This window comes from Ambystoma mexicanum, chromosome 3q (assembly GCF_040938575.1).
Source record: "Ambystoma mexicanum isolate Mex_15411 chromosome 3q, UKY_AmexF1_1, whole genome shotgun sequence".
Taxonomy (NCBI): Eukaryota; Metazoa; Chordata; class Amphibia; order Caudata; family Ambystomatidae; genus Ambystoma; species Ambystoma mexicanum.
Genome location: NC_090926.1, coordinates 303893976 through 303910993, shown reverse-complemented (window position 1 = coordinate 303910993; position 17018 = coordinate 303893976). Strand labels below are relative to the sequence as shown.

Sequence of the window (17018 nt, the reverse complement as noted above, 5' to 3'; positions counted from 1 at the left end):
AAAACAATCTGAGGGACCTCGACGCGTGAGGGATTGTGGGTACACTGCACGTCACTATAGGGATAGTGTTACAGACACGCCTTGTCGACGTCCCCTTTTCGACTACGAAAAACAAAATGCAATATTCCGCAGTGACCACTGGATGTCGGACTATGCACAGCATGTGATTCTAAGCAGATTAACAAACATCAGAAATATATGTATCTAATTGTTATTGTTGGTTGATATTACCTGACTGTAGTCCTTTTTCACTTTTATTTGCCCATAAGGAAATACGTATTTTAAACCCGTTTAAGTGTGTTTCTTAACTGCTTCACTGTGTGTGATCATTGTGGACCCCTTACAAGCTCACCACCTCTTGAGACTAGACCACTCTCCTTGCTACCTTGAACTGGTTGGTCTACAGCTCCCAGAGTTGGCCCCATCACAATACTAGTTTGGCCTTCTATACATCTGTCCACCAGGCCAGAGTATAGAAAATCAGTCCAATAGTTTTACTTCAAGCGGACTTCAGGAAAACTCTCCTAGCACCCACCAATGGTAAAGATCTGCACTACTGGAACAGCCAGTAGTTGCCCAATCAGGGGCAATTACTGACTTTACTCTTGCCACCACAACCAGACACTATGGTACCATGGATGTAGAGTGAGACCAGACAGTCCCACCCCCTTCCTGGTCCACATACACACAAAGGCATCCCTAGTCTGTGAAAGCAGCAGCTGTCCCGGGTAAGTGTATGACCTTCTGTTAGGACACTTTTTCTAACGTCCAACTAAGGGCTTAGTAAAACCATTCAACTGAGGCAGTACAAGACTCCACTCTCAGTATAATGCTGTACCACCCGAGTATATGCGTAGGAGTTCTCTGCACGATAGCGTGAAAAAGCAGCCAGACGAGAAAAGGACGAGGAGGAGGGAAAGGAAAGAAAAGGCATTCTCCCAAGAGAAGTGTCTAAAGAAAAACAGGTCCCTACTCTCCCTACTGTAAGGCCAAAGCCTAAAGAATAAGGTTGAAAACAGCCATCAAGTCAAAGGTTCACAGGACCGTAAAAGACGAACAGTCGTCGAAGAGGTCAGCCGATGAATGTGTCAAAGACGCACTAACAGCAACAATTTCTCTAAAGACTAGCTCTGCATTTAGCGACTGACCAGAATGGCAGAAAAAAACAATCTGGGGACCAAGACGCGTGAATGATCTTGGGTACACTACTCGTCAGGGATAGTGTTACAGTAACGTCCATGTCAACGTCCCTTTTTGATCTTCAAAAAAAGATGCAATACTCGGCTATTACCACTAGATTTCGGACTATATGCACAGGATGTGATTCTAAGCAGATACATCACTTCCAGTGCAAAAGGGCACAGAGGAGTCATGATCAAGTCTACTCTGGAGGAGCATGGCACAACCGGGTGGCTGTTACAAAATGTTTCCAGTGTGCATCCAAGTTGAATTTCAAAGATGAGGAATCTGGGGAAGGAATGCACTCATTACAAATAAAACCAGAAAAAGAGTTCACACAATAACCCCTTTCAAACTTCTTACTACTCCACAATGTTTGAGTTAAGCAATGGCATCAATATAGCCATCTTTGCCCCCATAGGAGCATCATACTAGATTTCTTGTTCCATGCATTTAAGGCCACAAAATATATCTACTAAAATTAAACTTTGCATACGCAGTACAGTTGTTACAGACCTGACATCCTCTGTCTGGTTGTGCGGGGGCGTTGGCAGAGCTGCAAGTAAGTCAAGCTTTTTCACTTCAGAGACACAAGAGTCTGAAAGGAAAAAAGAAAAAAGACAAAACTGAGGTTACTATAGACACCTTCAAATTACCTAATCTCATGCATGCTGCTGACTTAAGAAGCATGTCTGGGCTCTGCACTTTCTGGCTAAGTCAGTTATTTTGCATTACAAAGATAAGCCATTTTTAGCTGGGATGACTAACTAAATTTGCTGCCCTGAGTCGTGGATGGCAGGCAGTCCACGTTAACGTGAAGGAGCCATTGAGCTGTGCTCTGTGTGTATAACTCGCTTGTTTGAAGCCGCTCCTCCGAGCCCACAATGCCAAGTGCCCCACCACTTTACTCCCAAACTCTCCATGTTACACCACTCCCGTCCCCAACAAGGCTGCTTAACCTCCCACCCAGAACCCCTCCCATTCCATTACAACCACTGAAATACTTTTGGAACCCGCCCCTTCCTCATCTTGACCTGCTCACCTCTGTTCCACACACCTCTTCTGCAGGCAGTCTTTCCAGGGAGGCCTCTTTTCTGGGCAGTCCGGAAAACGTGGTCCAAAGACGTGCAACAATAAACTGAGCACCAGTTAATTATAGTGAACAATGTTCCTTACGTAAATTGAGACTGTCACCCGAGACACCCATACTTCATTAAGGAAGTTGGTGCTAGTGCCGTCCCTCTCCCACACCTTCCCTCTGTTTTTCCCCCTCCCTAGCATGGGCATCCTTAAAAGGGATGTTAGTCATTACTGGATCTTGGACAACTGTCTTTTGTCTACCTAGGTCTATTGGTGGTTTCTCTAAGGCATAGTCTGACTGTCTCCCTAAGGATATTCTAACTATACCTAACCTAGTCCCACTTAGTATTGTAGGGATGGTGCTTCTGCCAGACAGACAGACAGACAGACACACACACACACACACACACACACACACACACACACCTACGCTGTGTCCTAAGATGATGTTCTCCTGCCACATGCCTGTCCCTCCACTCCAACACTCCGCCTTTGTAACCTTCACCCTTAAATTTGATCACTCGCCTAACTCCTTTACTTCCAACTATTCCTGTCCCAACTACCACTACTACCATTTGCACCCCCCCCTCCTTACTACTACTACTACTACTACTACTACTACACATTCTACTTCAACTATTGGTTAGGTAAGATTTTAATAGAATTGATAAATCTTCCTGACCTGTGTCAACCCCAGAACCTTTTGCTTTTACTGGTGGATTATTTTTCCTTATACCTCTGAGAGGAAACCTTTTTCTACACTTTCAGAACCTTTTACTCTGTTTATGGGTGTTATCTTTACGACTCTCCATAGCGTTGATATCCTCTTTGATAACTTTTTGGCTATAATTGCCTATTTTTGCTGGGTTGCCCTAAGGGCTCCCCCTTTAACTTTCTCTGGCTAACCTTGTGAAAACTACAGTTCCCAAGAGTAGAAAGGATCTTTGGATCCCTTTTACATGTTATTAGGTGAGACCAGCAGCCCCCCCTCCACCTCACCTTATATGGAGTGCTGGGGAGATACTGAGTATCCCCTTTCTCATTTTAAATGCAACTTTTATGTTACCAAAACAAACTTACCTTAAATGGCTGGTGGAAGTGAACCTTGTTACTGATTGAGTGCACCTTTACCACGGGTTGTTTCCAGAACCCCAGTAAAGGGACTTGTCCTTTCTTGCTCCTTCCCCGGACCTCCAGGGCGTGAAATTGCTTTGTGTGATTTTTATCTTTGGCGGAAGCAAGGGAGGAGTCCAAAACTCTGCAGTCATTTGTCTTCCAGCCTGACTGTGAGAATCCAGTACAAACTGGGAGGCTGGCTGTCCTGAAAGGATTACCCCCCCCGACCCCCCTCCAAGTTTGAATGTTGCAAGGCTGTTTTATTGGCTGGGTTTCTGCATAAAAGTCTGATACTGGAAGAAGAGGCAGTCTAACAAAGCCAAAGGGAAAGATGAAGAAACTGCAGCAGAGATTATATCCAGCAACCGGAGAGCCTGCTAAAGCCATTGCTTCCAATCGACCCGGGTACTCTGACCCCAACCCAGAGCCTGGTGAGATCCACTAGACTCAAGACGATCTGCATTTTGAGCTATCCCACGTCATGCTGTGACCTTGTTGGGCTGCAATACCCCAGTACCCTGGGACCTCGAGCCATTGTGCGATGCAGTCTTCCGAATACAGAATCTCGCTGAAACTTCGTGGGCATCCTGCTCGATCTCCAGAGGCACGATTCCAAAAAGTCCCCTCACCAGTGTGCTGGACCTTACAAACGACGAGCGATAGTCTGTCTTGTTCTGCTCCTGAAAAGGTGCCAAATCCACAATGCCACATCCAGCCACAAGGATAATCTTGCCTAGATCCTTCCCCCCGGTGATCCTTGCTGCAAAGGTCCTTCCAGTGTCCAGTTTTCTGTCTTCTTGATAAAGAAATTCCACTACCAGGTTTTTGGCTGCAGATCCTGAAGTCCTCCTGGTGTAAAATCATCTTCTGTGCGTAGTTACTGTGCCGACTTAGGTATTTACTTACCTTCAGTCTCTTGCGATTCCTGTGCAGTTTTGGGGTGTTTTCTGTGATCAGGAGTCCTCTTGTCCAGTGCACCCAGGCCCCTTAAACTCTAAAGTAGAATACCTACTTGTTTGAACAGTCTTCCTCTGAAACTCTGAACTTTGCCTGCAACTGAGCCCTATCTCACCCTGCCTACAGCTGGCTCCTAAACCACAAGGGTCCCTCTTCTGCTTCAGATAACTCGTCCACTAGAATTGGGAAGGGCAGGATACTTTAAGGAGTTTCCCTTGAAAAGTAAAACAAGTGTTGAAATGTTTACTTGTGAATGAGTTCGGTGGTAAATTTAAACTCTGAGTGAATAGTTACAAAAAGTTATTACTTACCTTAGATATGTTTCGCCATTCTAAAAAATAAATATAGGATTTACTTACCCTGAATAAGATGTGTGACTTCTTAAATAAGTATTCTCAAAGTCTTACTTTCCTTAGACACTGTTTCGCCATTCTAACAGAAAGCAGGTACAGGGTTAACTTACTCACCTATGAATTGGGTTCCCCTCTTCCCAAAAGTAATTGTTGGTTTCATTTGATTATTCCGGTTAGGATAATTGTATGAGTGCCCCCAATTGGGTCTTGCTTCCCCTGACTTGCTGTTAGCCAGTCCAGAATAGGTCTGCCTAGGTCATACCTATGTATAGGTTGCTGGTAACTCCTGACAATAGTATATAGGTTTTATTTACCTTAAGCAGAACGGTGTTATCCTAAAATAAATTAGAGTTATTGCTTCCCCTAGTCTGTGAACTGAAAAGCAAAAGTAATTGAATATTACACCCCAAAGTCCAGCTCTCCTAGAATAACTTATCCTGAATCAGAATTCTAGGTCTTTTACTGTTTCTAGAATAAGTGTTCCACTATTCTGAACAGTATATTGTTCAGTTGATATTACTATGTGAATTCTTGCTGAGCCTCACATTACAATTGATAGGGTCTACTACACTGTTATTACTGAAAGTAATCTAAAATTACCTGTTGGTTTTGACTTCCCTAGAACTACTGTTCGGTGTTCCAAATTGGGTTAAATGCTTTGGTCTGTGTACCTTCAAGCATAGTGTTTTTTTATAATGGGTTTATATGATCTGTGATAGTACCCATCACCCCCAAGATTTATGTGGGCCTACTTGTATTTAAATAAACCATTTATGTTTTACAATACATAGTGTTTCAGTGTTTCTTTGGACTATTTGTATTATAATTTATTTGTACAGATCCTACAGCCCTCCCGCCCAAAATGAGCTGGCTGCTCTGTCTGTGCTACAGCCCTATACTAAGAGTGGAGTGTTGTACGGGCTCAGTTGAATGGTTTTACTAAGACCTTAGTTGGACTTCAGAAAAACGGTCCTAACACTATCATTACCACTTCTCCTCCTGTTACGTCTCCCACTATCAATTCCTCGACTATCGGTATTGGCCTCCAACACTCACTACCATCCACTGCTACCAATGACCACTTCCTACTACCATCTACTCTACGCCTTCCGCATGTACCACTACCTCAGCTCATGTTGGGGACAATTCTCAAAAATGTGCTAATTCCCTTCTACCTTAGAGACCCCCAGCTCTTTTGTTGGACATTAGGACTTATCCTGAAGAGAGCGAGACCTTTTTCCCCACTCTCATTTATTTATTTTTATTTAAACACATTGCTTTTGGTTTTTGGAGTCTGACAAACTCCATAGGCATCATCTTTTTACATTGTGTCACACAGCACCTTCAGTGCAGTGGCACAGGGAAGTCTTCCAGATTTCTCCCAGGTTTAACATACCTTCTCTTGGATAAACTACAGTTTGCAAAAGCAGTAAAGTGAAATTGACTTTACTTACAGTTGTAACTTTCTAGACCCAGCACAAACTATCTTACAATAGGGTGCTGGAGGGGTTACTTAGTATCCCCTTTGTCTAGTTTCTCATGTAACATTTTTATATTACCCTTTCTACAATTCATGGCTGGTGGTAGTGGTTTACTTTTTTCTACCATTGTGTGTTTCTAACGCAGGCTGCAATTGCAGCTGCAGTAAAGCACCCATGGGTGCCCATTTTGTCAAAACGGCCCCTGTCTTCTTTTTTGCCATTTCTTGTAGGAATGGTCCTTCTTGAGATTTACTCTGCGTGCCAAACCAGGTTTGGTCACTTTGTTAGTTTCGTCTTTGGCGGGGTACATCGCTGAAGCCCGCCTCTGGCTCTAGCGTGTCTGGCAGGGCAGGAAGTGAAGGAGGTGCCCGAAACTCCCTGTGCTTATTCTCCTTGGTTACAGGAATGCACCCAAAGGTGATTGGCCGGCTGGCTGTCCATGGAGGACAGCCACCCTGCTGTGTGGGGGACAGCTAGGCTGCGAATGAATGGGAGAAACCTGCATAAAAGGCGAGGTCTTTGCTTAGAAGGCAGAGTCGACCACTGGACGAAGAAATCCAAGAAGAACTTGGAAGAGACGCTTGCCGCAACTCCTAGGCCGTGGGTTTGCCCGGTGAAGCCCTGCTGCAGTGCCAAAGCACCGAATTCGCCTCGACTAGAGAAGCCCTGCAAAGGACAACCTCTGCCCTTGGGTTGGTGGGACCAATCGACCCCAAGACAAACTCATCTGGACATCCTCTCAGAGCTGGCTGTACTTCCATTGCAGGAACTGATTGCCACGGAGAGGTGTTAGGGAGAATTCTCAAATATGTTAATTCCCTCCACCTTAGAGACCCCCAGCAATTTGATAGATTTTGAGGACTTGATTTTTTTACCTGGAGAGAGTGTGACCCTTTTTACCCACTCATGTATTTTAATGTGATTTTATACACTGTTTCTTTGTGGTTATGGAGTCTAACCAACTCCATAGGCATCATCTTTTACAATTGTGTCACAAAGCACCTTCAGTGCAGTACCACAGGGAAGTCTTCCAGATTTCCCAAGGCTTAAATACCTTCTCTGGGATCAACTACTGTTTCCCAGTGCAGTAAAGTGAAATTGGCTCTGCTTCGCATTGTACTTGCTAGACCCAGCACACCCTATCTTACAAATGAGTGCTGGAGGGGTTACTTAGTAACTCCTGTGTCTAAATGCTCATGTAACACCTTTTGTGTTACACTTTCCTCAATTGACTGGCTGGTGGCAGTGTTTTCGTTTATGAACTACCTAGGTTTACATTTACCGCGACCGTTCGTGGACCTGGGAACGTTAACCGCGGGAGCATCTTTTTCAAAATGGTATCCAGCCATCTTTGCTAAAGTGGTGCCCGGTCTTTTTTCGCCACGTCTTTGTGGAAAGGTCCTTCTAGAGAGTTTCTCTATCTACCAGGTTTGGTCTATTTGTTCACTCACCTTTGGCAGGCTTCAGGAGAGAAACCCACCTCTGGCTTCAGAGTGTCTGGGGTGGGCAGGAAGGGAGGGAGGTGCCTGAAATGCCCTGTGCTTAGTCTCCTAGGAGACCCAAATGCACTCTGTGGTGACTGGCTGGCTGACTGTCCGGCAAGGACAGCCACCCTGCTGGGTGAGCGACAGCTAGGATGGAATGAATGGGAGGGAACTGAATAAAAGGCGAGTCTTTGGCTTGGAAGGCAGAGTCGACCACTGGACGAAGGAACCAAAGAAGAGCTTGAAGAGGACACCTGCTGCAACTCCTGGACCGTTGGTTTGCCCGGTGAAGCCCTGCTGCAGTGACTACTTGCCAAGTTCGCATCGACGGAGAAGCCCTGCAAGTACGACTTCTCCCTTTGAGTTGGTGGGACCAATCAACTACCAAGTAAGCCACCTGGACACCCATATCGGAGCTGGTTGAATTTCCTCAGAGTTGGTGGAGGAAACCGTAGAGCCAGGGAGGACGACACCAGATTGTGTGCTTTGCTTGTAAGCTGGCCTAAAGCTTGTGGAAGATCCTCCGGACTCCCATGAAGCAGACCCGCCCCCTAAATCTAGTGCAGGACCTCAGATGTGAGGAAAGTCCACCTTGACAGCCAGGAGTCGTGCCTATTGCTATACCATAAGGAGGTGGAACACGAAACAGCCACTTAAGTTTGCCGGTTTACAGTTTTGACAGTGCAGTGGAGGAGGCCCCCAACGTCCTCCATCTTGTCCCCACAACTGAGGCCAAGGACCAGTGACCTCTACAGAGCTGCACAGGAATATGAGTCTTCAGATGCATCTATTTCTTCTTTACCGAGGTACTGTAAAACAAGTCTAAGAGAACCGATCTCTTACTGTGGAAGTGCTTGTAACCTCTGCAACTCACAAGTCTAATCAACTTGTGGCCCTACATTTGATTCTTCTTTTTTATCAAAGACTCCTAAGAACTTGTGCAAAGACTTTTCCATTTGCTTACCTGAAGTGCTGCATCCTATACAAAGACTTTTGCCCATTGACTTTGGCTTAGCCTATTTGAATAGAATGCCTCTTCTAAGTTCTATCTGAAAGTATTTGCCGTGCTTATGAATATTTGTAATTTCTTGTGTTCTAATAACCTTTGACTTTCACCAACTTTTTTTTTGTAAGAGTGTTCTGAATGCCAACAGTAAGATATTAATGTCCCCAGCACCCTCGTTACTGAAGTCACCTGTGGGTGTAGGTTGTGTCTGTGGGCCATCCCAAAAGGGCCTGGTGTGATCCAGAAACTCAGAGTGTACAGTATTGAAGTATATTTGTGTGTTACTATTCTATTGCTCCCTTCTGAAGAAGGCTTTATAACTGACTGATAAATACATTATTAATGCAAGAAACCTTGAGTGTAAGAATTTATTTGAATACCTGTAACTGCGAATCTTTGTGTAACTACACTACAGCTCACATTTCCCCTTACAAAATAAGCCTGGCTGCTCAACAAGTTACTGAAACTGTGCAGTACAAGCTTATACCAAAGGTTGCGTTGCCTATACCTTTAGTCATAGTTGCTTGTAGTGTTCCCAGAGGGTACTGCATTAAAACTTTGCCTAACAAGAGGAACACCAGAATCGAGTGTCAGTTTGTAGTCGGAACCGAGCTCCAGGAAGATCCTCCGGACTCCCATGAAGCAGGTTTGACTGAGTCTGAGCCACCTCAACAGAGTGCTGGACCCCAGATGCGAGGAAAGCCCATAAGGAACCCAAGAACCGCACTGGTGCTATTTGCGAGAAGCTGAAACCGCGAAGTGCTGCTGATCTGAAGTTTGCCCATTGCTGCCGTCGACATTCAAACCGTAGTTCAGGAGTCCCCAGACATCCTCCCTCTTGTCCCCACGACTCAGGCCCAGGAACAACAGAATATGCCATACTACAACTGGAACAGAAGCCAGCTGGAACCAATTTCTTCAGACCTAAGGTACTGTAAACTAAGGAACAAGTTACGTACCTGTAACTGTTGTTCTCCAGCATGGGTCTGGCATGGATTCACATGCTCATGAATATTCCCCGTCGTCAGGCTGGGAATCCTCGGTAAAGAAAAAACCAGTATCAGTTTTGTTTCTGATCTGTCTTTCGTAGTAACAACCAATCACTGGTCTCTGCGTCATACTGACCACAGCCAATGACTGCCCTCTACCTAAGCACCGCCTCTGGCAGCCATCTTCAGATTTGGAAGCACGTGAAGTGGCAGTATGACCAAGTGAAGCGCCGCAGAGGGGTAGGCGGGAGGGTTCGCATGTGAATCCATGCCAGACCCATGCTGGAGAACAACAGTTACAGGTAAGTAACTTGTTCCTTCTCCAGCATGGGGTCTGGCATGGATTCACATGCTCATGAATAAAGAATACATAGCAGTACACACATGCACAACCACGGGAGGTGGCAAGGCTCAACATTAAGCATTACATCAAACTCAACATTAAGCATCTTACCTCCTCACCAGGCTCACCTCAGGCGAACAGGTTGCGCAGCACTGCTTGGCCGACCCTGGACTCCTCCCTGGAATCCCGATCGACGCAGTAGAATTTCGTGAAGGTGTGCGTCGACCTCCACGTAGCAGCCCTGCATATGTCCAGCAGGGGCACACCAGAAAGGAACGCCGTGGTAGCTGCGATCGCTCTGGTGGAATGGGCTCTCGGACGGCCAGGCAGCGGTCGGTTTGCCAACCGATGACAGTACATGATACAGCCGGAGAGCCATCTGGAAATGGAAGCCTTCGAGAGAGCCTTCCCCTAATTGACAGGTCCAAAGTTCACAAAGAGTTGTGACGTCTTCCGAAAACACTTCGTGCGGTCCACGTAGAACTTCAGCGCTCTAGCCACATCCAGCGAGTGCAAAGTCCTCTCAGCCGGCGACGAAGGCGACGGGAAGAACACAGGCAACACCAAGGGTTCGTTGAGATGGAAGTCCGACGGTACCTTGGGCATGAAGGAGGGGTGCGTCCTGAGCACTACCCTCGTGTGGTGAAAAGTCAAGTACGGGGCCTTGCAGGAAAGGGCCTGGATCTCACCCACCCGTCGTGCGGAGGTGATGGCCACAAGAAACGCTGTTTTCCACGACAGAAACTTCAACGGGGCCGAGTGCAGAGGCTCGAACGGAGGTCCCATGAGCTTGGTCAGCACCACGTTGAGCTCCCACGCCGGGGCCGGAGCCTTCACCGGCGGGAACGATCTGAACAGCCCCTTCATGAACTCTTTCACCAGACGATGAGACCACAAGGACGTCCGGCCCGTGGTTCTGGTGTATCGGGAGATCGCAGCAAGATGAATCTTGGACGCGTGTGCCAGTCCAGCTTTGGCCAGCGTCAGCAGGTACGGCAGTACCTGGGGAGCCGTAATCCGTAGAGGGTTAATCTTCTGTGCGTGGCACCAGACAGAGAACCTCTTCCATTTGTGTCCGTAGCATTTAAGAGTCGAGGACGCCCTGGCCTTTGCAAGAACCTCTCTGCAGTCGGCCGGTATGTCGTATCATCCAAACTCTAGCGCTGCAGGAGCCAGGCCTGCAAGTTCAGCGATTTCGGGTCGTGGTGGAGGATGGCGCCTCCTTCCCTGGAGAGTAGATCCGCGTCCACCGGCAGCTTGATTGGCGGGGACGCTGACAAGTCCAGAAGGTCCGGGAACCATATCTGCCTCGGCCACGCAGGTGCGACGAGGGTCATCCTGCACCGTGACCTCTTGAGCTGGTTGACGAGCCGGATTAGCAGTGGCAAAGGAGGGAACGCGTAGAGGAACAGGCCCTCCCAGGGGAACGAGAAAGCATTGCCCATGCTCCTCGCCTGGGGAAACCTGCTGGCGAACCTCCGGCACTTGGAGTTTGTCGCCGTCGCGAACAGGTCGATCTGGGGTGTGCCCCACCGTCGGAAGAGGCGATCCACTAGATCCTGCCGTAGTTCCCACTCGTGGCACGAGCGCAGCTCCCTGCTGAGTGAGTCGGCGATGGTGTTTTTTATCCCTGCCAGATGAAACGGCACCAGAAACATCCTTTGGGCGACGGCCCAATGCCACAGGTCCTGCGCCTCCTTGGACAGTGCTGGGGACCTGGTTCCGCCCTGTTTCCTGATGTAAAACATGGTGGTGGTGTTGTCGGTGAAGATCCTCACCACCTTGCCCTTGAGGGACGGAAGGAAGGACCTGAGGGCCCAGAACACTGCACGGAGCTCCAGGACGTTGATATGGAGGGATTTCTCCGTCGGGAGCCAAAGGCCTCTCGCGTGCAGATTTTCGGTGTGCGCTCCCCACCCTTCCACGGAGGCATCCGTGGTCACTGTCTCCTGGTGGTCTGGGGTCTGGAAGTCCATGCCCGCCGTCAGATGCGCGCGGGTGCCCCACCACCGGACCGCTCGGCAGAAACTCTCGTCGAGTGTGATCCTCTCCTCGAAGCCGCCCGTCGTTTGGATCCAGCGCGCGTGAAGGAACTCCTGCAACGGGCGCATCCGGAGCCTGCACATGGGAATGAGGTAGATGCAAGAAGACATCATTCCGAGGAGGGACTTGATGGACCTCACCTTGGCCGCGTCGGAAACCAACATCCGCTGTACCTTGCCCAGGATGGACCTGGTCCTTTCCTCCGACGGGGAGGCCAGAAGGGACACTGTGTCGAGCTTCGCTCCCAGAAAGTGCGTTTTGCGCGGGTACCAGGTGGGACTTGGCGTAGTTCACGGAGAATCCAAGGTCCGTGAGAAGTTGGACGGTCCTTGCCATGTGCTCCACGGCGAGCTCCCTCGTCTTGGCTCGGATGAGCCAGTCGTCCAGGTAGGGGTAAACGTGGATCCCCTCGCGGCGCAGCTGCGCCGCCACCGGTGCAAGGCACTTGGTGAATACCCTGGGTGCCGACCGAAGTCCGAAGGGGAGGGCTTTGAACTGGTAGTGACGCCCTTGGACCACAAACCTGAGGAATTTTCGGTGCCCCTTTAGGATGGGAATATGGAAGTAGGCATCCTCCAAATCCAACGACGACAGGAAGTCTCCTTCCTCCAGCTGACCCAGGACGTGCTGGAGGGTGACCATCCGAAACTTCTGCGCCTTGATGAACTTGTTCAGACGTCGCAGGTCTAGGATGGGGCGCCATCCTCCCGTCTTCTTCTTCACGAGGAAGTATCTCGAGTAAACTCCGGAGCCCCGAAGCCTCTTTGGGACGAGTTCGATGGCGCCCTTCCTGAGCATCGCCTTTACCTCCAGGAGAAGCTGAGGGACGTGAAGCTCTTTCCTGGCCACGGGGGGGGGACGCGCGGGCACCTTCTTTGAAACTCGAGCGCGTGGCCCCGGGCTAAGGCGTCCAGCACCCAACGGTCGGTGGAGATGGACTCCCACACGCTGACGAAGCTCGCCAGCCGGCCTCCCACCGGGGTGCTTCGGTGGGGGCCCGACCCCACGGCCGGTTCAATCCTGTTTCGACGAGGCTTTGCCGCCTTGACCTCCTTGGCGACGACGGCGGGGTCCGCCAGACTTGCCTCGTCCTCTGTAGGCCTCCTGAGACGACGAGCGGGACGCTTGACGGTAGGCGGAGAAACCGCCGCCGGAACCTTTGGAGGCACCCTTGCCTCCGCTGCTCCGAAAGGGCGTCCGTCGTTGCTGCAGAACCCCAAGGGCCCGGGCCGTATCAGTGTCCGCTTTAATGGCCTGAAGGGAATCGTCCACTGTTTTCCCAAACAGGTTGTTCCCATCGAACGGCATGTCCAGGACTCTGGTCTGTACGTCTTGACGGAAGTCCGTAGCCTTGAGCCATCCACGCCGCCTAAGGCACACGCCGTTGCCCAACTGGCAAAACCCAGTGTCGGCGATGTCCGTCGCAATAGTGATGGCGTGGTCCGACGCCACCTCACCTTCCTGTAGGATCTCCAGGGCATCCGCCCTCTTGTCCTCCGGTAGGAAGTCCAGCAGGGGAGCCAGTTTGTACCATAGCTCCGTCGTAGCGGGCCACGATAGCCAAGGCGTTGGCCGCTTTAATCGTCGTCGCTGCAGACGAGATGACCCTGCGTCCCATAGCGTCCAATTTCTTTCCCTCGCCGTCCGGTGGGGAAGTCGATGTGGAGGCCGCACCCCCCCCGCTTTCTTCCTGGCCGCCGCGGAGACGACGGAGTCCGGGGTAGGCTGCGCCCGGAGGCACAGGGGGGCCGCGTCCGGGACCCGGTACTTCTTCTCGTACCGGTCTCTTCTAGCTGGCGTCGTGGAAGGGTTCTTGGGGAGGGCGAGGCCCTCATCCCAAATGTCGTCCAGTAGAGGCACCGCGAGGACCGTCTTCCTCTTGGCCTCGCGCCGTTGATAAAGGAATCCTTCCTTTTTCTTCTCCTCAGGGCAGAGTTGGAAAAGCTCGGATGCCCTGGCGATCATGGAGTGGAACGATCCAATCTCGTCGGGCGGAGAAGCCCTGGTGGGAGGTGACGACGGTAGATCCTCGTCGTATACCTCGTCGTCCGTACCCGTCGCTGCCGTGTCAGTCCCCGTATCATCCCCTCGGGTGGACGGGGAGGAGGGCTGGACGGGGCGCGACGGCTGAAAAGGAGGTGGAGGGTGAATCCTCCTTTTCTTGGGTGGGGGAACACCAGAAGGTCCCGGTTCGGGATCCCCCGACGGGAGAGGTTCCTCCGTCGGCAACGGTAGTCTTGTCCTTATCTCTGAGCATAAGGACTGTATAGCCAACAAAATGGCCGCCGAGTTGTCTTGCGGCGCTGGCAGAGGGGAATCCGACGGGCGATCAGGGGCCCCGTCGTCACCTGCGTCGGGATCCATCTCGACGGGCCGGTCTTCTTCCACGCCAAGGCCGTGGCTTAAGACCTCGATCAGCTCTTCCTCCGAGGTTGAAGCCGAATCTACGACGACGCCCTGCCCCCCCTTTTTCTTCCCCACCGGGGATTTCACGGGGGTCCTATCGATGGGCACAAAAGAGGACTCCCTCCGAGGTGGCAGGGAGACTGAGCCCCGAGGTCGCCACCACTGGTGTAGCCTCCACAGGCTGAGCCAGGGCCGCCGCAACAGTATCGATAGAGGGCTTGGCCGGATGGATTAAGGCCTTCACCACCTTAGGTGCGCTCACCGCCTTATCCTTGAGGGGGGGGGGACACTGCCTCGCTCCCCCTCCGATGGGGCCTTCTAGCTCGACCGGGGCCTCTCCAGGAGCTTCGCCGGGTGCTCGCCCTTCCTCTTACCCGACCCAGAGGGTTGGCTCGTGGCTGAAGGTGCCGGGGAGGATGCGCCCTGCCTGGCGCCCGTAGAGCCCGACCGTTCGGCGCTCCCGGTGCCAGCGGACTCGCGGTGCTTGGCCTTGTGTTGGACCCCCGTCGCCGGGGCGTCCTCAAAGGTCTTAGAAGACCGCTCGGATTTTTTCCTCTTCTTCTCGCCTGACGGGCTCTTCCCTTCCAGCCAGTTGGCGAGACGTTGATGGCGGTCCTTCATGGTCCGCTCCGACATATTGCCGCAAAACGCACAGTCCTTCGCCACGTGCGACTTGTCCTCATGTAAGCAGTAGAGACAAAAGGAGTGTTCGTCCTCCTTAAAGACGTTCTGCAGCTGGCATCCAGGGCAGATCCTGAACAGCTTTCCGGGCGGCGAGCTTCCCTTCTCCTGGGCCATGTCCTCGCCTGAGAAACTTCTGGAGTCCTCCAAAAGCGTAGCTCGACGAAATCTTCACCCTTGAGGGGCGCAGACGAATCCGACACGGGCCCCCGTTGATCGGATGGAGAGTCGGTGGAGCTTGAGGCTCTTTTGACCGAAAAAACGAAGTTTTTGAGAAAAAACGTGAAAAAATAGCACTAACGCTCGAGAGCAATAGCACGAGGATCCCAACACATGAACGTGCGGTAAAAATCTGAAGATGGCTGCCAGAGGCGGTGCTTAGGTAGAGGGCAGTCATTGGCTGTGGTCAGTATGACGCAGAGACCAGTGATTGGTTGTTACTACGAAAGACAGATCAGAAACGAAACTGATACTGGTTTTTTCTTTACCGAGGATTCCCAGCCTGACGACGGGGAATATTCATGAGCATGTGAATCCATGCCAGACCCCATGCTGGAGAAGGTGTACTTACCTCTTGTCGTGTAGCCCTGCTAATTCTCAGTTGAGACTTGTCTTGGTTGCTCTTGCAGAGTTGCTTGCAGCTTTCCTGCTCACAAGCCTCCCAGCTTGTGGCCCAACAGTGATTTCATTTTCCACAAATATTTCTAAAACATTGTGCAAGACTTTTTACTTAACTACAAGAAGTGCTTCAGCTCACCTAGACTTTTGCTCAATTAACATTGGCTGTCATGGCTCCCTGGAAGGCTCTTCTAACCTCTGACTCTCACATTTTATAACTTGTGTAGCTGGAAAAGGGTTAATATACTTTGCATTGGGGGGATTGGGGTTCAAAAGTACTTACCTGCTTAAGAATATTTGCTAACCATTGTTTTATTCCCTCATCTTTTCCTTTTTGCACTAACCTCAGTATTGCTCTAAATGTGCCAGTGATATATCAATGTCCACAGTGCCCTGGTTATTTAAGTCACCTCAGTGTGTAGGAAGTATCAGTGTGCCATCCCAAATGGGTATCTACTGATTTAAAGAAACAGGTGTGTATTTTGAAGTATATTTTTGTGTTATATTTGCTCCCTTCTAAAGAAGGCTTATTCAACTCACTGTTAAATTAATAAATAATTGTTTTAATCAAGTAACATTATTAGTAAGTGTTTATTTGAATACCTGTCACTGTGAATTTCTATCAGTCACTCTACCAACTTGTGTAGTACATGCTTGTATCAAAGGCTAGGTTAACTATTGCCAAGAGGACAAGGCTGGTGCAGTCTCCCACAGGGTACTGAATACAATCTTGCCTAACAGCTCCCAAATACTACCCTCTACCACCACTACCACTTACTCCTTCACTATTTAACAAACTCCTTGCCCCATTACAAACACTCTGCAAGCCCACCTCCCCCTCTCCAGTAGACTCTGCACTCCTTTTGCTCTTGCATCCTCTGGTCTCTCAGATGCTGTCCCCTGCCTACAGTCCTCACCCAACTAACCTGCACCATATACTGACCAGGCGTCACTTAAAAAATGCCAGCCCTGGCAGGCCAACTCACCCAGGCCAATAAGGAATAAGTTACTTTGCAGCAACTCATGTTCGCCAGCATTGGTATCTTTCATAGACTTGCATGGTGTGAATATTCCCCGTAGTCAGTCTGGGAATCCTCTGTAACAGAGCAGTTTATATATAAACTGAAAACCTCAATCACTTTAGCGCTCTAGTATAGTCATTTTGGGTCAGACTGCTCACAGCCAATAGAAACAGTTCCCTTAGCTCCACCCCTGAGGGCCATCTTCAGATTTTGGCATAGCGCACATAAGTGGCAGCATAAGCCAAGAAGAGCCAAGCGTT

General features: G+C 49.9%; 1 protein-coding gene across 3 annotated transcripts in view; it reads right to left on the bottom strand.

Annotated features, from left to right (window-relative positions):
* Positions 1-17018, bottom strand: part of KMT2D (lysine methyltransferase 2D) — a 2224302-nt gene that overhangs the window by 410682 nt on the left and 1796602 nt on the right. For all 3 annotated transcript variants that reach the window (XM_069653836.1, XM_069653837.1, XM_069653838.1), the window contains one exon: positions 1696-1777. In XM_069653836.1, the coding sequence (XP_069509937.1) occupies positions 1696-1777 (82 nt within the window). The remainder of the gene's footprint in view (positions 1-1695; positions 1778-17018) is intronic.